The 22101-nt window shown below is 36.5% G+C and overlaps 1 protein-coding gene across 1 annotated transcript; it reads right to left on the reverse strand.

Annotated features, from left to right (window-relative positions):
- Positions 1-16860: 16860 nt before the first annotated feature.
- Positions 16861-19736, reverse strand: LOC105231248 (trypsin-1). The gene is made up of 5 exons (XM_011212440.4): positions 19445-19736; positions 19081-19322; positions 17421-17570; positions 17112-17343; positions 16861-17031 (listed from the first exon to the last, which is right to left on the reverse strand). The coding sequence occupies exons 1-5, from the start codon at positions 19587-19589 to the stop codon at positions 16910-16912; spliced, it is 891 nt and encodes a 296-aa protein (XP_011210742.1). The 5' UTR covers positions 19590-19736; the 3' UTR covers positions 16861-16909.
- Positions 19737-22101: the final 2365 nt, after the last annotated feature.

The following is a 22101-nucleotide window of genomic DNA, read 5'->3' on the forward strand; positions in this document are numbered from 1 at the left end:
TTAGTCCTTTGACGATGCGAATGTACTAGTAGTATAGTTGCATATCGGTTGGATAACACATCACTTATTTCCCATCAGATCTCATAATTTTGTATATGTAGTCTTATATATCGTAATTTATCTAAATTAATGTAAATTGATGTGATGTCACGGGATGCGCTTTGCTGCATATTGATATTTCCGGAACACGTCTATAGATTTGAAGGGTATGCATTTGCTCTGACTCCAGTCAAGGTTCCGTCATCTGCTCTGATTTATTCCGATTTTATTTGTTAAATTTTAGAAATCACCCTCCAGTGCCATTCGATGACTCTAAAATGTGGTTCTAAATAGTACCATATATAATTTATTTTGTTCAACTGGCCGCACACATACTTATAAGAAAGCAGAAGTTCATTTATATATAATATATGTACAGTTGCCTGTTACGGTTAATAACCCCTCATACACACATTGTGCTTCTAAGAAATTAATCGCTTCTTTCCTTACTTCTTTTTTGAACAAATATAAAAACTATGTATAAACCAGATTTGATTTTAGTTTAATTCGCTGAAATGGCATACAAACGTACGTTGAAATCCATCAGAGTGAAGTACATACAGTGATGTATATGGTTGCAATACAAAAAAGGTGATTTCAAGAAACTCGCGAAACATTAATGACCTTGACTTAACTTTAACTTTATCTATTTTTATGGTATATAACGATTTCGGCTTAATTGTGGGGGTTGAAGCCGAGAACAAGCGTTTGCGCAAAGCAAAAAGGCAGGGGAGTAGTGTGCAGATACAGGAAAATTATTGTTTGAGAAATATACTTACATATGTATTGAAGTAGAGGAACGTAGATAGGAATATAAATTTTGAAGAAACGGTTAGAGGAGAATACACGAATTATTAATTAAACATTATTTTTTGATCCAAAAGAATTTGAAAATACCAGAAATTGATTTAGTAAGCCTTATTCGTGCTCTACACCTAGAATTTATAGCGCTCGGAGGGACTATAGTCAATTTTATACATAAGTTGTGGGCTTGTTTCCTAGGTGCAACTGTATTATATCAACAGAAGACAATATTATATATTTTTACATTTTTATACGATCTTAAGAAGAATCATTTCCTTTAAGTCGATCTCAAAGCCGATTCAGGTTATTTCGCAAGCGTTTCTGAAGACAAGTTATACATACTTTAAAGGACTAGTGAGATTAAAATTAAGCCACCACTGCCTTTTACCCTCTCAAACCAAAATCAGCACTCTGATGTTTTCTAGATTATTGTCATTACAACCAAATAAAGGGTAATTTTTTTCAAGGTTCTCTACTTTTTTTTAAAGAAAAATCGCTGAAATTTCAAATTTAATCGGGAATCTTTATTATCCTTCGAAAGAACACTTTTTGGCATTTGTTTTTTGAAGATATCTCTTTCAAATGTTGGCCGTAGCTACGTCTTAGATGTTCCAATTTTCGATGACTTGTTCGAGCATTTCGACTGGTAACTGGCGAATGACACACGTGATGTTTTGCTCCAAAGCCTGAATCGAAGCGGAATTGTCCGCATAGACTTTAGACTTTACATATACCCACTGGAAAAAGTCGAACGGTGTGTTATCACAAAATCTTGGTGGCTACTCGACTATCCAAAACGTGGAATTATCTGCTCACAGAAGTGTTTTCACAATAAATCCATTGGTTGATGCGTTGTGTGGAAAGGGACGCCGTGTTGTTGACATCAAATGTCGCCAAAATCACGAGCTTTAATTTCAGGCAACAAATAGTCGGTTACCATTTCTCGATAACGGCTATTGACGGTTACGTTCTCAGCGGCATCATTTTTGAAGAAATATGGACCGATGACTCCACCTACACACAACCCATACCAAACCGTTGTTTTTTCTGGAGGAAATGGTAGCTCTTGACTTTTTTCAGGTTGCTCTTAGTCTCAAATGCGACAATTTTGCTTATAACAATCCCATTAAGCCAGAAATGGAACGCCAGCACGAGTTGCTGAGAATGGCGAGCTTTAACATCAATGAAATTTTGCTCCCAGTTTTTTAATACTTTTGAAACACTAACTATATAGTAAATTGATAGAGGTTCGATTTCAGACAAACCCACCACGCCCTGCAAAGGTTTATATAGGTAATATTTAATTTCGAATAGTTTTGTAATAACGAAAACTATGCCTCTTGAGAGTGTATTCTGCTTACTCTATAAAATTATGAATTTATATGAGTGAGTTTTTTTGTTGTTTTAGCCGAGTTGACAGTCCTTAACCGGATAAAAAATTCGGGTTCGTTCCGGTTACGTCGACCCGATTGTTATGGATATACAAGTGTGTTCTTATGATATGCTTATATGTCACATTACCATATTCAATATCGTCACACCACACCCACAAAAAGTAAGAGAGAACTAAAACTGGACAACTATGCGCAACGGCGGATCGACTTTGGTGACAAAGTGCGGAACTTTAAAGGCGTGTGTGAGCGCTTTGAACACACCAGCTTGTGTGGGTGAACTGGTCGGCAGATTTTGCATATATACACACACGCGATGATTATAGAAATATGTATATATAATATGCGAATTGCTGAAATATATATAATTCAATGAATGCAAGTAAAAAAAGGCAAATGATGTGTGTGCGCATGCTTCGTCGAAGAATTAGAGCTCAAATTACCACCAGCAGTCGGCTTGTGATGAATCATAGCGGCTTGGCGGCACATTAGCCAATCGGCTTGGCAGCGAGGTCATTGCGCATGAAATGATGCTGATTCTTTTGCTTACGCTTTTCAATGTTCTTGTTGTTGCCTTTGTGCTGTCTCATTTTTTTATTTTACATTGAAAGTTGTTGCTATGCCCACACATGCCACACGCAACACGCCTTCGAATTGTGTATTAAGGCTTAGGCAATAATCACTTTCCTGCTACAACAATTGCTAATGAGCGTGTATGCTTTTAAGCCTACATCTGTTTTTTTACTAAAATATAATCATTTCTCAAATTTCTTGTAGCTAACTATATTTAGGTTTTATTACTACTTTTCAAGCGAAATTTGTTCTGCCTTAATTGATGAAATGTGATTGATTTTTGTGCGTATTGCTGCGTTGTAGTTACCAAAATTGGGCAATTTGATGAATTTGCTGCCAAAAAAATTACATAAAATTCCATTTTTGTTATTGTACGCTTATAAGCATAATTGCTTAAGGAATCACTTTTATGCTTGTTTCTGTGTTTTTATGCTAATTAGTTCTCTGGCAGCATAATGCTGTGGCACATAAATTTATTAATTTATAAGAATTGGGCGTGGCTCTCATGAATATGGGTTAGTCGCTTAGATAATTCATTATCTCCTAAGTACACGTATGCTTACTGACATATATATGAGACGTGGGTACCTCTTTACGCATATAGAAATCCCTACCCACCCATACAAGCATATTTGCAGTGTTAGTCAATTCATTGAATGTTGTATTTTTTTAAAGAAAAAGGTTGCCTCTAAGCATGTAAAATTTATGTATGTTGCCGTTTTATAGCCATAAATGCCCTGCGGTCATCTGCTGTAACTGCGCTGGGCGGTGGTTTCACTACTCAACTTACATTTTTATGGCAAATCAATGCAAACTAGGCGGCACATCAACGCTCTTGTCTTTACTTTAACAAAGCACACTCTTGTATTCTAAATATCTAGGTTTCTATACACTTTATACACTGCTCTGGTAGGTTATAGGGAGGAATATGTATTTTTCAGCAACAAAAATTAACTTAAAGTAGTAGTTGTGCTTTAAACTAGCACTTAAGTTCGTAAATTAGTATTATGGTTCCGCCTAGTCGGAAGGTAAAAGGGTTACTGCAGTAAAGCAACTCTACTAATTTTTGGAAAGAGTTTGAGCCAGTTTCTTTTATTTCAAGTACTCATATCGACTTCAGCTACCTAGTTTAGAGATCTTACACGTTTAAATACATCTTGTATAATTTTTTATATATAAAAATAATTATAACTATAGATTTAAGCTTCAAAGATCAGTGCTACTTGATTTCTCTTAAATTCGAAGTCGATACCAAGTCATTAGGATGATCACGAGGATTTCATCGGTAGTTCAATGCAAATACCAGTTCATAAGATCAAAAATCAAAACAAAGTTGTGCAGAACACCTGTGAGCTGACCCCCAGATTCATTTAAAACAGAGCATAATAAACATATTTAGTATAATTCTTAGATTTTTAGGAATTTTCTTGCTAGGAGATAGAAATATTATTATTATATTTAATCAAGCTACTTAAATATAGGATAATCGAAAAAGTGTTTTCGTATTTCTGATCTAACTTTAACATATTTTTTTTATATTTGTAATATAATTTAGTCAACCAAATATGTACCATTTTGGTAAACCACTAAACTTTTATGGTTTCTCGGTGAAAAACTGCAATAAGTATTTTTCACAGGCTTTTCCTAAAGCCAAATTTACTCCAATAAAAGAGTTGTACATTGGCGGAAACAAATGGTAGTCCGGTGGTGCAAGGTCAGGGCTATATGGTGGATACATCAAAACTTCCCAGCCGAGCTCTCCCAGTTTTTGCCGAGTCAATAAAGATGTGTGTGGTTTAGCGCTGTCCTGATGAAAGACGAAGCCCTTTTTGTTGATCAGTTCTGGCCGTTTTTTTTCGATTGCTTGCTTCAATCTCATCAGTTGTTGACAGTAAAATGTAAAATAAATCGCGCGGCTGGAGCAGCTTATAGCTTAGACTTAAATTTCACTTTTTCAACACAATATGATACAATGTGATTAGTAACACTGTCTGCAACGACATCTATTGACGAAATACGAAAATACTTTTTCGACTGCCCAATAGTTATCTTTGAGGCCGATACAATGATTATAATAAGCATACAATTTTACAATACAATTTTCATAATTTATATTAAGTTAAGCACTATTTTGTTAAGGCAAAAAATTCCTCTTGATAAATTTTTTATAAAGTAACACAAGTTGCTTCAGTCCAACTGCTATATCTCATAAACTAAAACTAATAGCGGGACTATTGTCAAACTTGTTCGCATATCTCTCAAAGGTGGCGGCTAACTAAAATCATATGTATTTAGTATTACCATTGCCATCTATGTATCAGCCTACGAACTTTTCAGCCCACCTGTTACTGTCTCAAAAGCCACCAATAACGTTAACACCCCCATGAAAGCCTGTACTAAGATATGAACTTATGTATTATTGTTGCATCGCCAACGAACATCAAATAAATTAATTGCACTTAGCTCATCTTCAACAACAATTAACACAAAGAAAACGACAGTGAAGATTAATTGTTACAATGGCTTTGGTACAGAATTCTTTTTTAATGCAGAATGATTTTATTCGGCATTCAGCTTTAAGTTTCTACCTGTGCTAAAACAAAAGAGAATTAATTTTTTCTATATGAAATGGTTTTGATTATTTTTTATTTGGCTAAAGTAGTTCATGGAGCGCAGCCAATTAAACTTAAAAGGAATGTGTTAGCATCTGTTACATATAAGCATACATATTTGCTTATAAGAAGGTCTGCCAACAAATGAATATCCACAACTAGCCCGTTGCTTGTATATAAACAGACATATGTGTACCTATTTATAATGTGTAATTTATTTATTTCCACAGCGTTGCTTCAGGCGGATGTTGTCTTAATTTCAGTGCCTTCACTGCCAGCTACTGCTGGTCATCAGCCCAACGCCAACCACATTTGTTATACGAAGAGCATAGCGTATGCAAATTTTAGGTTTTTTTTGTGATTTTATTTTTTCTCAATTCTTACGAAATCGCACTTGCCACAGTTTTTTCTAAGTAATGCTAGTTAAATATACGCTTAAAATGTATTAGTTTTAGTAACGCCTTTGAATTTAGTGAAGTGTATCGCTACCAAGTTCGTTGCTTGAGTCTTTTGTTTTCCTTTTTTGATTTCGCTATTCTGATTTTTTGCTAATTACTGTATTTTTTGTTTTACTTATGACCTGTTTGATTCCGTATTTGAATTAATTAACACTTTTTGTGCGAATTTATTGCAGGAATTATTTTTAATTTGTATTTCGTTGTACGAGTATGTAGCTGAGCAGGGGTGTGTATTTCTTGAAAATGTTTCGGCAAACAGCAATTACTCATATAAAAAGTTTGGTAAGAGATAATTATTAAATAACGGTTCTCTAAAATGTATGTTAAAATATGTGTGCTACGAAGTATTTTGCTTCAGAGATTCAGTGAAATTTTCAACCGGGATAAGCAAGGTCGTACTAAATAGTTAGGGTTATCAACTTGTTGAGATTATTGAGTTGTGTTGAAAATTTACTTGCAGCTTGTCATATTTTAAAACGAACTACATCAAGTTGATAAAAAAATTATCGGAAATTATGTAAAGAACGGTGCTTATATCAACTTATACAAAGCACAATAGATTGTGTCTAAAATTAACATATAGACCTGGTTTGGCTTCAATAAGCTTGTTGCCTTGAATTTAAGATTGCGAAGAAATTCTCTATGGAAGCTTTGAAGACTAATGAAAGTTCCGAAAAAGCTCTACTAAAGCTTATTCTAACAGATATTCCTTGGCTTTAAAAAGCTTCTTACCTTGGTTTTAAGATTGCGAAGAAATCGTCTACGGAAGCTTTGAAGACTAATGAAACTTCCGAAAAAGCTCTGGTGAAAGCTTATTCTAACAGATAGTACTTGGCTTTAAAAAGCTTCTTGCCTTGGTTTTAAGGTTGCGAAGAAATGACCTGCCTGATCTTGAAAGTTTTTTTTTTAATTTTATTAACCTATGGAGACTTTAAAGAGTAGTAAAAGCTCAAAAAAGAGCTTTGGAAAAAGCTTAAGGTATCAAATATTGTCATTGCATCAAATTTCAATGCTACGAAAGCTATGAGGAGATAGTTAAAGCTCTCAAAAGGGTGATCAAATCTCTAAAAAGCTATTATGAAAGCTCAAATATTTAAACGTGCTTGATCTTGAAAGCTTTTTTAATGTCATTAATCAACGGAAGCTTTGAAGAGTAATAAAAGCTTCGAAAGCGCTTTGGAGTAAGCTTAAAGCCTCAGTTATCATCGTTCCATCAAAATTTTCTTACTATTTCCTGACTACGGAAGCTTTGAGGATAGAGTTAAAGCTCTCAGAAAAGTGATAAAGCCACTAAAAATGCATTGGCGAAAGCTTAGACTACCAAATAACGTACAATCCTCAAAGTTTTGCTTTTCCACAAAGCTTTTTTGAGTTACGAAAGCTTAAATAATCAAACATGCGTGATCTTGAAAGCCTTTTTAGTGTCATTAATCTATGGAAACTTCGAACGGTAATAAAAGTTACATCAGAAAAAGAAGACAATCACAAATATTTAGTTAGGACAAACTTTCTTTTATATTGGAACTAATACTGGAAAATTAAATGGATATATACTATACATGTACTCCATCAAATGTAATCCGCTAAATAGACTTCAAACGCCTGAAAATCTATATTTTATCTTACCAAAACCTCCGTACAAGTACTCATTTGGCGTTAACAAAGTAATTACGTCTACTTAGCCTGCAAATAGAAGTCAAATAGGGTGAAGTTAATAACTCATTTTGCGTGTTGCCAACTTTAATTGTTGACGGTGCATTTTGTGCGCAGCAACGTCGTAAAAACCAAAAGGCCACGAACACATCAACCAACAGCATTGCAGCATGACAAGAGAGTAAGAGTCACTCTGCTACTCGGCCTCTATGCCCGATGTCGAATATATTTTAATTTAGTATTTTAGTGAAATAAAAATATATACGCAAACCATTTAACTGGAAGCTGTGTCGTTTGCCTTGTGTCGATGACTTAACACAAGTATTATATGCCTGGGTCGACATGCAACTTGCAATTTGTAGTGCTGGACCGCTGATGCAGCTACCAAAGCTAGTAAAGCAAGGAAGGGCAATGGGCAAACTGCCACTTGAGCGATGAATGGCGGGCTTTGAATGCTTTGCAAAACTCATTAGGCGTAGGCTATAAGTGAATGAATGATTGCTGCTGTTAGTGTTGTGTCCTCAGACGCTTTTCAATAAATATCTGAAAGAAAATTATTATGAAATTTTTATGCGTATTTAGATTTATGGCATTTCAGAATGTTGCTTTTATGATAGTTTTTGTTTCGAAAAATATTGTTATGTTTATATTGGTTGCTTGCCTGTGATGCGCTGAGTTTTTGGTGCTCGTATATGAGTTTTTTGTATTATTATGATTTTTTTTATTATTATGAATTCTAGAAAAAATCGGCTTCTCAGGTTTTTGCTGGCGTTGTCCTGAAGGCACAAGACTCCACTCCTATTGGGTAATGCAGCTCGCTACTGGGCGTTTATTTCCTTCAGATGTCCCATTGTTAACAGTAGAAGTCTAGAGGATAGCCCCTTATATATAGTTGATGGCTCCCTGCCAATTTCACCAAATTTATAGCAAAATCTTCCTGACCATTAATCCTCGGTTTTCTTTTGGAAATGCATCGATTTCATTGCAATGGTGTTCAATATTTGATATAAATTTTACAGGCATGAAATTGGAATAGTGCGTGCATGGCTGTAACAGTATCAGTACCCTAAAAAATTTTCATACTTTCAGCTTCTGTATCGAAATCTTATCTTTCTAAGGTCATATATAGCGTAACCCGGTCTCATACATACATATGTACAACGCGAGTTACTAAATCTTATACTAGCGTAAAATGATGTATGCTTGTATGTTTATATGCACGAATACATATATTTATATATTTACTTATTTGATTTTAAGTTGATATATGCATACATATGTCAATAACCTTTGACCTTTAGCCTTATTACAGCCATTTGAACCCACATAACCTTCACTACTAGCACAATAAGAGCTGTAAGCATTATAAAACAAGCTGGAACAACTTAATACATTTATAATTTGCTTTAAGTCCGCTATTTGCTTACTTATTTATAATGCTTTTACACATGTAGGTATGAAGATAACATGACTTTGTTACTAACCCTGCAGTAATGATGTAATGACTGGCATAGGTTAAGACTTATATTTCAACACGAAGCACAGTAAATGTTGCATAGAAAGGGCATGTAAATAGCGCTCATAAATATGTAAATCTAGACCAAATACTGACGTGACCGATTGTGAAAACTTGTCGGAGTAACTAAAGGTCGATAACTTTAGGGTTTTCAAAACTTTGAAGAGAAATTAAAAATATCGGAACAAAGAAGTCATAACCTGCCGATGTTCGATATAGATTTGGCTTAAAGAGAGTATTTCAAGACATCAAGACATAGTAGGATAATTACGGGTCTATAGCGTTCACGATCGATTGTAACATTATGGCCGGTATTATTTTGGAAGAAATATGGATCAATGATTCCCACTGCACATACATCTCACTAAACATTGACTTTTTGAGGATTCTCCGATACACTACTTCACAGCGGCAATTTCGTCTCCAGTGCGGAAAGTACGGCATCCCTAAGGATACGCATTATTCACTAGAGTAAACGAGGTGTGAACAAATCCGTGGCTGCTCGAATTATTGACTCTGTTAGTTGGCGCTCGGAAAAGTATTGTCTCATTGAGAACCGTATGCCATTAAAACAATCGTATGAGCATTGCCTCACCACTGAATTTTGATAGAAGGAATGGTACTTGGTCCTACATATATCACTAATTTATTGAGGTTGGAGGTTTCTTCGAAACATATATGTAACTTTGTAGCTGCCAGAAATTAATACTATATTAATATATATGTACATTCATATGCGGAAATTATTTCAAATTCTTCAATATGCATTTAACCAGAAATCATTCAACTAGTTTTAATATGCATTTACAGCATTTCGTTGAAAAATGTTGCGAAACATACAAAAAATGTTGCGCAACATTATTGCTAGATTTTGGTGTCTTAACTTAACTGAAAGAATTTGAAAAAAATAAAGAATGCTATAAAAATTATTTTTGCAAAATGTTGCTGCAACAAAGTGAGTCCAAATTTGCATAAAATAAAAAGAAATCGTTCAAAAAGTTTCAATACATAAGTTGCTACAGCATTATTTTCTTTTGAAAAATGTTGCGAAACATACAAAAAATTTTGTAAAACAATGTTGCTTCATTTTGGTTTTTCATCCAAACGAAAGAATTAAAACAGCAACATAATATACGCAACAAAAATTCGTGTTGCAACATGTTGCTGAAACATATTGTGCCCTAAATTTTGGTTAGTATTTACTATCGCAGATTATTTTAAGCAAGCTGCATTATCTGCATTTAATACAGCATTAATGTATATGTAACCTGATCGACCGTAAGAGTTTTATGGCATTGCAGAGACCTCTCTTTAAAGAAAAAATTCAAAAGACTTTGGGGTTCTATGTCATATAAATTAAAAGTCCTTTAACATTTCCTCTTTGTTTACAATAAATTCCTACAACTCCTTAACCTCTATCGTGCTGCGCGCCTCCAGCAGTTAAATATATAATTTTCGCCTCATTATAACATTTCCGCGGTGAGTCCCATTTGGCTAACCGAAAACGCTAACTAATTTGTAGTTATGTATATAATGTCAGGGACTGCGAGCAAACGAAAATATAGTGGAATACACGAAGAAAACCAACAAAGCTGCCAGCGTTACAAAGGTAACAAAGGCCAACTGCCCAACGCATTGCTGCAACACAATTTGTTGCACACAAATACAGGCGTAATATGAACCTTTGGCGTTTTTTCGGCTGGTAGGGCGTGCGGACATCACTCGGGAAATGGCCTCAGGGGCAATATTTGCTAAAATGGAAAAACCAAATGCACCGGAAAAATGTAAAAAGTCGAAAAAGTGTTAAATAAATTGTATAAACCTAAAGTGATGCGCAAATGAAATGCACCCATACAAACTAACTCGTTGCAAAGTAAACTAGCATGGCTGTTAGGGCTAACAAATAAGCGAGCGCTGCGCATATTTTCTTTTCGGCGGCGACAGTGCCGAATAAATCGCCTGTTTGGGCGAGAAATGCTGGCGAATGAAGACTGCTTGCACGTTGCGCGCTTACCAAAGAGGCAACAACAAAGCAAGGCATAAAAACAATTGCAGTGCTGGACTATCAATTTATTTTAACACTAACAATTGAGTGTCAGTTGCAAGTTGCAAGTAGAAGACGACAATTGCCAGCATTACCGGCATTAGAGCATTGCCACGACGAGGCTGCAACGCGACGAGGCAGCAATGGTTGCAACAAAATCACCAGCGTTTTATTTTGCAAAACCTTGCAAACGAATAATACGAGTAATAGAAGCAATTCAAACTGCAGTGTACGCTGCAGCACTACTTGCAACACCGTCATTATCGAGTCACGACAAATTCCGCAGCGCGTGGTGCCAAGGAGTTTGGCATTTGAAAATCGTTGCGCTTGGCGACGCCTAGCGTGCGCATCTGCCTATTGTTGTTGTTGCTGGCAGCCAGCATACTGTACAGTCCGCACATGCGGCAGGGAGTTGTGTCAGTGGCTAGTACTTAAGTGCTGAGTGTGTGGCGCGGCTTATGTGGCGTGTTGCTAATTTTCTAGCGACGCTTGATTTGGTATTAGAAGGATGCACTTTTCCTATTTTTAGTGCCAAACTTGGCTAAGCAATGGTGGCCCGTGGCGGCTGATGACCACAAATGTTGCAACAAACGACGCGCCACACTGTCAATAGCAGCAATAGTAAGGCAAAAAACGAGCGTCGCATGTTAGATTGTGGCAAAAGTGGCAATCAAAAGCAGAGCAATGACAACAAATGCGGCAGTAGAGTACAGTTGTTGTTGTTGTAGCTGTGGAAATACGCTGTTGCTGGTAGCGACAGCAAGAGCCATGCTGGCGTTGATGGCGGTGGCAATAAAACACCGAGTAGCAGCAACAACAACGCATTAAAATGCAATGCTGCGCCACAGTTTGGGGCCACAATCTGCTGCGCTGCTGCCACATGCCACTTTGGCACATTTATTGACCATATCGGTGTGTGCTGTGGAAGGTGTGAAAATTACAAATGCAAACAATGCGGTGAGCGCGCGCTCGTTCTTAACCGAAAGCGACCATATTTGCCAGCAGCGAGCAATTCATAGGTGGCGCGCGCTGATCAAAGCGACTGGGGCGAACAGCGCGCCACTTGGCATGGCGGTAGCAACGCCTGAAGTGGCGGCTTTCAATGTTGATGGCTGCTGATTGTTCCGCATATATTGTGTGATTCGATAATGTGTGATTTGCAATTGTTGTACTCATTTGTTGTTGTTGTTAATGATGCGACTACCAACTCACTCGTCGCACTACAAAGTTGCTGGTGATGTGTGTCAGTCAGCCACATTTGTGTGATCGCTGATCGACAGCGCAGTTGTCATGGTAATTAAGAAAGATCCGAGAAAAGAGGCAGGAGAATATTTTCAGTTTTCAGGAGGAAAGTTTTATTTTGGTAAAATCAATATGAAGTACGGTACAGGCTTTGTTGAAACCTATTATTGTTGCTTATTTGAAAACTTCGAAGTCATGTATCTTTCCTTTGGAATAACTGATTGTTCCGTATTTTTTGTTGGTATTCGTTGAAAACATTTTAAGTGCTTTCTATGTATTAGATTAATCTAGTCAACTCAAATATTTCCCTTAGGTGCTTCTTCATATAATTCCATATGTTACGAAATATGCTGTTAGCAACAATTTCTTACAAAAAACGATAGTTCTATAAGCATTTCTCTAGCAACATGTTGGCTGACAAAAAATTAACAACTGTATTAAAAATTTGAAGCACGTAAATTTTTAGAAAATTTTTGATAAATAATATTGCTATTCATCATGTTTCAGCAACTTGTTGCTATACAATGTTGCCTAAAAATTTTCTTTGAAACGGAAAACGCCAGCAATTAGTCTTTATCATTTGTCTTTATGAAATTATTTTTACACTACTCTTACAGCAACTATTTCTTTTGAAATTTTGCTAAACAAGTTTGCTGAAGGAAGTTCAAGGAAGAACCTTTCCAAAACACATCAAGAAAGCATAAAATACAGAAAAAACAATTAATATCCATTTACAGCATTTTATTGAAATATTTTGCGAAGCGTATAAAAAATATTGCTCAAGATTGTTGTTTGATTTTCGATATTTCTGAACTGAAACATTTGAAAAAAACTAAAGAGCACAATAAAAAATAATTTTGCTACATGTTGCTAGATTAAATTTTGCATAACATAAAAAAGAAATCATTCACAATGCTTCAATATGCATTTACAGCATTTCGTTAAAAAGTGTTCCAAGCAAGCAAAAAATGTTGCGCAACATTGTAGGTACATTTTGGCTTTTTCACTTAACTGAAAGAAGTCAAAAAAATAAGAAAACGCAATAAAAACTAATTGTGCAACATGTTGCTGCAACAAAGTGTGCCCAAATTTCGCAAAAAATGATCAAGAATCATTCAAATAGTTCAATAAGCATTAACAGCAATTCGTTGAAAAATGTTGCGAAACATGCACAAAATGTTGGGCAACATTTTTGCATAATTTTTTTACTCAACTGAAAGAATTAAAGAATAGAAAATATAAGAAAAACTAATTATGAAACATGTTACTGCAACAAAGTAAGCCCACATTTTCCATAAAATACATGAGAAATCATTCAAAATGCTTCAATAATATTAACAGCATTTCTTTGAAAAATGTTGCGAAACATGCAGAAAATGTTACACAACATTTTCGTTTTTTTCACTGAATTGTAAGAATTTGAAAAAATAAAGAATGCAATAAAAACAAATTTTGCAACATGTTGCTGAAGCTTGTTGCAAAGCAACATTATTTGTCAAAAATTGTACCCAAAATTAGTGTACTTACCATCACAGCTTATTTTAAGCAAGAAAATAGCCATTTAGCATTAGATTCCAAGAAAGTTGCACCTACTTCGCAACCATTTGTTAGCAACATGTTGCTACAATTATACAAACGTGCAGCTGCTACATTTAAGTCCCCGATACACACCCATTTATTATGTTGGCATATATTTAACTGTCCGCAACCAATTCTCCACACAGATGGCCTCAATTACACAGCTTGGCATTCCAGTTACAGACGGGCGCTGATGACCATGAAGCAACAGCAGACTGCATACAATTCTGGTATTTATTTACACGATACCACTTTCGAGTCTAAGTGATGCTTTCGCCAGTTCCTTGCGGCCACCACAAGCGAAATGGCAAAACGCCTTCACTGTGCCACATAACGCCAAGTCGCGCTGCTCCACTTTAAATGGTACATACACACTTACACACATACACTCATGCGAATTTATTAGCACATCAAAAGCAGCGTGTCAATCTTATCTACTGGCGTGGAGGCCAAAAAAAAAACAAAAACACGGTCATACCATCATTTGGCGATTGGTTATGCGCATGCGCGCTTCCACGCCAAAGCTATAATAAATTCATTTCAACCGAGTTGCAACAACTGTGCGGCGACATCAATCTGCATACAATTGCGCGCCGGACAAGCGCACCTGAGTGCATCCACCACCGCGCCGCTTGCCGCGCCATACATCGCCAACCAAAGCGCGGACTTTTTTCGGCCCACTTGCCGCCACCGCCGCCGCCAGCACTTCGTCAACGCTACATCATTCATAACTTTTAATGTTTAGTCGGTTACTCTTCAAGCGCTCAAGCGTTTGTTGTTGTTGGCCTGTCGATCGTTTACACAGATAGGCCGTTTGTCTAGCTCAAGCGCACTCCACACACACGCACGCGCACGCGCACAGGTGTTTTTGTTTTTGCTTGCCGCATGATTTACAATGTGAACACTTTATGGTTGTTTAAGTTGTTAAATTGAATTAAGATGAAATAAATTCTGCACAACAACAACAACAATAACAATAATTTTTTTTTCGTATTTTATTCATATACTTGTTTGTTCATAAATTTTGTACGCACCTCACGGCGCTCTCGATGCCACGCAACAGCTGCGCGCACTCCCGCTCTTCGCTACATAGCGCTGAGCCGCTCTTCTCATGCTGCAGCTGGAGATTTTGCGCTCGTAAATTCACTTTAAGAGGGCGTAATCATGCGTTGGAATTTAAATTAATTCGCTAGTAAAATCATCGTCTGCGCGGACGTGCAACGATCAGCCGGCAAGTGATCGAACGCATGCGCAGCGCCCAGCCAATGCATCATTCAACCGATTGCCCCATGCCGTCGCTAATCTGCGCTCGGCTATGCAGCACAAGCGCACAAGCCTATTTTTACCGCATTACGAGCTCATAAATCTTGCTATGAAGATATCGCATTTAACGTTTAGTCGCCTGCGACCGCAGCGCTCATAAGATGACCCCTGCCGTTTTTCTTATTGTTGTTGCCTATTGCAAATTTAACGCTTAATTTCATGAAAGACGAAGTAAGCAGCAAAAAAAGTAAAAACTCATTGCTTCGGTGAGTACCATTTTGCTTGTGTCAGTCAAACAATAAATATCTATGTAGCCGCCGCCTGCCAGCGAGAAAATCACAGAAACACATAAATAATTCATTCCATCCACTTGGCGCGGATAATACGCTGTCGTGCATTTTATAAGATGCGCGCAGACAGCATAGATTTACGTTACAACAATAACAACGCGAACAACAAAATTATAAATAAAATAGAAATTAAAATAAAGTGTAAGTGCCCTTGGGAACGAGCGCGCCACTTGAGGGACATAATGTAGAAAGATGGAAATATATTTTGTTTATGGGGTGACCGTTCTTCTCTTGAAAAACATTAAAGCAGTAAACAATAGTCGCGCAGAGGATTCTAATTTTAGCTTAGACAGTGGACGCTAGGTAAGTTGGCCACACTTTGTGTGAGGGTTTTGGTGTCCAGAGTTTGAGGTTTTTGTTGATAAGAGGGATAAAATGGATAGTTGAAAGACATGCCTTTATTGATTAGTTAAAAAGAGATTTTTGACGCGCCAAAGAAATCGCAGTTCAGTCTTTCGAAAAATACAGTCATTTAATCGGTGGCATAGACTCGGCTCTGAAAAATATAATATTTAGTCAGAAATTCAACCATTCTCCAGACTAGATTTGACACCGAAAAGCAGCACGCAAAATATGCAAACTATCGATGCTACACTAGACTCTGACTCTGCTGCTCTCCTCGTTGAGAGCTTTATATAATCAACCGCTTGTTCTCAATAAGCTCCAGTTTCAGACTTACAGACTACTTGAGTGACTCAGATAACTTTGGTCTCGCTGCCTGAACGTTCAAAGCTACAGAATGAGTGTCTGGGTTCGTGGTTAATTGCATCAAGCTTTAGTGATTTTAGTGATTAAACTTCTTAAAGTCTAAAGCCAGATGGAGACCCTGCGGGATAAGGTCAGCGATTGCTAGGCGAGCACCTTTTCTTCTCGGCTGTCGTGATGTCGCCAGGTTAAGCATCAAAGACTTTGATGACGTAAATTGTCAAAGTTGTCTGAACATTCTGTTCTCGGCTGCCAGAGTAAGGTTGAACCCCTTGACATCTTGGGTAAGCCGACAAAATGTCATGTTTCCTATTGGTCGTCTCATCTATCTATTTATCTTTTCGCGGACCTTTGAGGATTTTTCAACCATGCGTAGGTATTTTAGCATCGCAATGGATTGGCTTTTTCTTGAAACCTAACCAGTTTGCTTTCCTTTTTGATCATTCAGCGAGCAACGACGAACCTCTTATGCATCCTGAAAGCTTCTTGTATTAGCCATACGCTTTTTTACTGCAGAAAAAGAGACTTGGCATTCACAAATTTAAAACCACCTACCACAAGTTGGGTTCCACTGAGCTTACTACTCCTTAAAACTACCAGAAAAAGCTTAACAAATATACATATATTTCAGTTTTATAAAATTTTACTCGTATTTCTCGAAAGCAAGACATTTTCTTTTACTCAACTACTGCAGTAGCAACCATCGCGTGTGTTTTGCTCAATCCAATCGAGGAATTTGCTGACACGAGTATAAACACCCGGTGCATTTGCTTGAGCGCAACCGTAACCGAAAGAGACAACTCCTATAAAAAAGGCAAATATTAAGTTTATTTCTGTTTCCTTACCAAACTTCACAAAATCGACAAAATAGTTTTGAACTCACCCGCCAATTTGTATCTGCCTTCATTGACAATCAGCGGACCACCGCTGTCGCCTTGGCAGGCATCCTTGCCACCGGTCTGCACGAGCCCGGCGCATAGCATAACATCGGTGATTTTGCTTTTGTAACGCGTTTGACGACATTCGTGATTAGTAATTATGGGCACGGTGGCCTCCTGCAGATAATTGGAGGTGACGCCACCCTCCTTCACAAGACCCCAACCGGCGACGATCGCCTGTGGGAAACACACCAACGAAAATTTTCTTAGTAATATTCAGTGTAGCTGTTGTTTTGTTGTTGTACTATACTTACATCTCTGTTGTCGAAATTGTGATTGATGTCGGGCAGGCAAACGGGACGCATGCTGCTGCTGAACGGTATGGGCGAATCCAACTTCAAAATGGCGATGTCATTTACAATTCTGCTCTGATCGTATTGCGGGTGTATGGTGGTTTGTATGACCTGTGTGAGTGTTTGGAAAACGTTTGCTGGTTAGTCGCACTGAGTATCACTTACAGTTATTATTTTGGCGTGAGCTGAGCTAATAATTTATTTGCTTGCTGGTAACAGCTGAGCTTTTCAGCTGCAGTGAGTGCTTTTCTTTGTTGGAAAGAGTAAATGTAGCATTTGCAACTTCCGGCAGCCGCTTGAATGGTAATGGTATACCACTTATTAATGCGAGTTATTTGTTACGGTAGTGGGTAACTCCTTAGCTTCCATTTTTGTTAGCTGGTTTTAATTTTTATACCCAGCAGACCAGAAATCAACGGATGCCGAAAGAAAAAATGCCTCAGAAACCACCGGGATTTCTTATATGAGCAAGTCAAGGTATTTTTGGTGTCTTTTCGTGGGACGTCTGTACATCTTATAAAAACTACAAAGCGAATTTTCGAACTTTCATTTCATAATGTTTATCTGGAGAAGCTAACTTTATGTGCTTTGAATAGAAGTAGTGTTTGGGGTCGTGAAGAGTAGGTAGGACTGCCACACTTGTTAGGCTGAATATTCTCAGAATTTTTACTTGGTATCTGTATATTTAAAACCTCAGCTATTATACTAGCTATTACCTTTTGGTTAGGTTAGGTTAGAGTATTAATCCTAGTACCAAAGGTAAAGGAGAATGCTCAGTGGATGGGTAAAGATGAGTCACCATACTCTTATAGATCGAAGAAGTTCTTTAAGCTTAAAAAAAAAGCGCTGAAATCAATCCCAGCTACTTCGTAAGGTTTACCGAAGATGTTCTGCGATTAGTTTCGACCACAGCGTGACATAAACCGGACAGTTGTGAAGAAACTTCTTATCGTTTGCATATCGCCTTCTTTTATACAAGTTTGGAAATTTTTATCCGACAAGATGCGGAAAGTCCATGGATTCGAATATAGAGCAGGAAAGGATATAAAGGTAAGGCTCCCTCCCAATCTGATGAAATTGGTATGCGAGTGTCGGTGGAAATAAGCTTACCGGCTTAGCAGTTTCCAGCCAGATTCTGTTGTGACCTGGTACTCAAACAAGTCTGATAACAATGAAGTTGATAAAGAGGACTCCTTGCGGAGACTACTTAGAAAGACTCCTTGATCGGTCTTAAGAGAGCTTATAGCCTCCCTGATAGTGTTACATAGTTTAGAATACTATGTACATGAGGAGTTTAACATATGACGTAGCTTAAATTTCTGGAAATCCCAATCTGGAGGATTTTGCGCTCAAATCTCATAAGGAAGAAAACGACCAATCTTCACGAGATTGTGAGCCGAGGTAGATCCCAAAAAGAGCTGGATTTATCAACGTTAGAGAAATATTCGGCCAAACGGAGTTCTTAACTAAGTCGAACCGAATGAATGTTGATTTTATCTTAATTTTGTCAACAAGAAAAATCTCTGTTGGGTATAAGAGCACAGCGGCGACTTTAAGATATTTCTCTATAGCCTTTTTTCTTTATCGTATTTTCTTTTTTTTTGCATTGTCACAATCTCACCTTTCTAGTGATGCCAGGATCCCCCGACGATCTATCCAATTGCAGTAATCGTACAGTTATCTGATCACGATTATTTTGTACACAATGCGCCGCCGTCAGCACATAGCGATCATTAATCAACGAGCCGCCACAGAAGAGACGCGCATGCCAGCGTCCCTTAAGTAGTTGCGTCGTCCAAGGGTACTTGTTGTGACGCACCTGTGTGCCGCCAACGATGCGATTGACATTCGGTGTACCACAGACTGCAAACACAAACATAGACCAACACGTAGAACGAGCACGAAATAGTCAACGAAAAAAAATTAAGAAAATAGTGAAAAATTAGAAAGTCTTTTGCAAAAAGTGTTATGCAAGCAGTACTCACAGCATTGCGCGCCACAGCGGCCGAAACGCCCTTTGTCTTCATCCAGAAATTCCGGTCCATCGGGACGATCGTAGAAATAGGCAGCTTGCACGCCAAGCGCAAAGAAACACACCAAACTGGCACAGCACAACACAAAGGATTTCATTGTTTGAACACTATGCACTTTTTGAATAAAACAAGAAACGAAAAGAACACACAATTCTACAGAGGTTTACGCGTAAATTAATAAAATTCCTTGAGGCAATGAAGCTTTTGGCTGCCGCTTGCCGCAGCAGACTGTTGTGAAATGTTTCAGCATTTAGCGAGCGGTGCCCTTCTTATAGTTTACGCACTGTCGCTGGCGCCGTTTATTGCGTCTGCGCGCACGCGATCCAGACCAAATGCGCAAAAGTATAACAGAAAGCAACAAAGAAATTGCTCCAATAACAAAAATATTGTCAGCCAAAGTTTACAACAAATTAAAATCACACAGAAATCATATTCGATTTTGGTATGTCGCTTAATTTATATTTTTTCATCTCTTCTCCCCCATATTCTCGCATTTTTGGGCTGAACTTTCTTTGTTGTGGCGCACAGACAGACATTCCCATAATCACGATGCGACCGCGACTTATCGTTCATTAAACACGGTCGAAGAGAAAAAAATACAACAAAAGTGTATGCAAAAACAAAAATAACTAAAGCACCGTCACAATCGATACTTTTCGTCCAGCGCCTATAAATTTATTTATTAGCTCATTTGAAATCGCTGAATTTTTAATTTTACTCACTGCTTTGCATAACCATAAAAGCGTGGCAAATGTGCTCAGAACAACCGTTGTGTCTAAATGGTACTTCCTCTGAAGTGATCCAGCGTTTAATGGCCCTTCGAGCACAATTTTTTGCTTTATTTTTTTTAACCCTTTTGTAATGAGCCGAGATACTTTTGGTGAAGGTGTGTATATATTTGTTGTTGGTATGGAAGATATCTGAATACACATACATATACAATATTAAAGTGCGAGTAACGACTTTACTTTTAATATAGCAAAGACTGAATTGAAGTGATAATTAAAATAATGTTTCATTTTTTGGACTGAATAAGAGAATATTAAGATACTTACACGAAAAAATGTTAGATTTTGAAATTTTTTTAAATATATAAATATATATATATATATATAAAACTAAATCTATAAAAAATATATAAAAAAAAAACAATAAAAAATATTTTTTTTAATTTTTTTACACTGAAAAATAAATAAAATTTTCCAAGAAAATTAAATGAATTAATCATTTAGTTTGAAATAAATATTTAGATATTTACTCGGATATTTTATTTAGAAATAAACTCATTGATTTGATTCGTAAATTTTTACACTGATAAAAATTGAAAAAGAAAAAATTAAAAATAAATGAAAAATAAAAGAAATTTAAATTAAAGAAAAATATTTTTTAAATTAATATTTAAATGTTTACGAGAAATATTTAATAAAAAAAATTATTGAAAGGCAATTATTCAAATCGAAAATATTGCACTGAAAAAAAAAATTAAAAAAAAAGAAAAATAAAAAAAAAAATAATAATTAATTACGTTTATTTACTTTTTAATCAAGAAAGAATTTTAAAATGTTTTAAAACCATTTCTAAAATTTTTTCCGTATCATTTTTTATATTATTTAATTTTTGTTAATTTAAAATTTCTGTATTTTTTTAGTTTCTTTTACATCACCCTGTATAACTACTATAACCGAAACACAAATTCTGTAGTTCACCTGTTACAAGCACTTTGATAGATCGCTTTTTCAACAATTTGCATACATATACAAGTATATATGAAAAAACGCTAAAGTGTGTGACACATGACAAATTCGAGCATTAGTTATAACTAGTCACGATTCTGTCTCATTAGTCCATTAAAATGTCACATTAATTATACGCTCGTTGAATCTGCATATGAAAGGATATCGGTGGTTGTGATTCAGTGCGTGTGTTATTAGTGAGAGAAAGTTTTGTTAGAAAATTTTGCTGTTTTAACATTGTTTTACTAATTTTCGCTAATTGACTTCGTGATAGAGAGCTTAATCCCAAATTGATTACGCATGTTTCCCCCAAAAGAAGTGAATAAGTAAAGAGGCTCGCATGTGTAAAGTGACTGACCTTAAATGGTTGCATTTTAGGGCAACTTTTTAGATAAATGAATTCATTGGAAGTCCACAAAATTTCCATATCCAGAGGGTCGTAGATGTAGATGTACTAAAAACGTATCAAATTTTACATTATTACTGACTGAGATATTGTAAACTAAATTAGAACAAGTAAAGAAGGGCTAAGGCTAAATGCTGATCATTTTATACTTTCACAATTTGAAATGATCAAAGGCAGGAAAGTACTTTCATGAGTTGCAAAACTGGGTATTGAAAAATGTTGCGAAACAGTCCAAATTTATTAACTCAAATGAGATATATATATAAATATAAATTCAATCAAAGCTGAATTTAATATTTTAGGTATATGAGCAAAACATCAGCAAAAGGATGGAAGAGCCCAATTCCGTTTTGCACATATGAAAATCATTACATATATTTATATGTAGTACATATTTTTTTTTCAACCCTTCTTGAAGTTTTCTTGGAAATACCCTACAAAATTCCCTGGAAATTTGAGACCTTAATATT

Source organism: Bactrocera dorsalis, chromosome 1 (assembly GCF_023373825.1).
Source record: "Bactrocera dorsalis isolate Fly_Bdor chromosome 1, ASM2337382v1, whole genome shotgun sequence".
Lineage (NCBI taxonomy): Eukaryota > Metazoa > Arthropoda > Insecta > Diptera > Tephritidae > Bactrocera > Bactrocera dorsalis.

Coding starts and splice junctions, on each gene's coding strand:
- LOC105231248 (XM_011212440.4), bottom strand. CDS start 19,589: ATGAAATCCTTTGTGTTGTGCTGTGCCAGTTTGGTGTGTTTCTTTGCG. Junction 19,323..19,444: donor CCGCTGTGGCGCGCAATGCT/GTGAGTACTGCT, acceptor TTGTGTTTGCAG/TCTGTGGTACACCGAATGTC. Junction 17,032..17,111: donor AGGCAGATACAAATTGGCGG/GTGAGTTCAAAA, acceptor CCTTTTTTATAG/GAGTTGTCTCTTTCGGTTAC.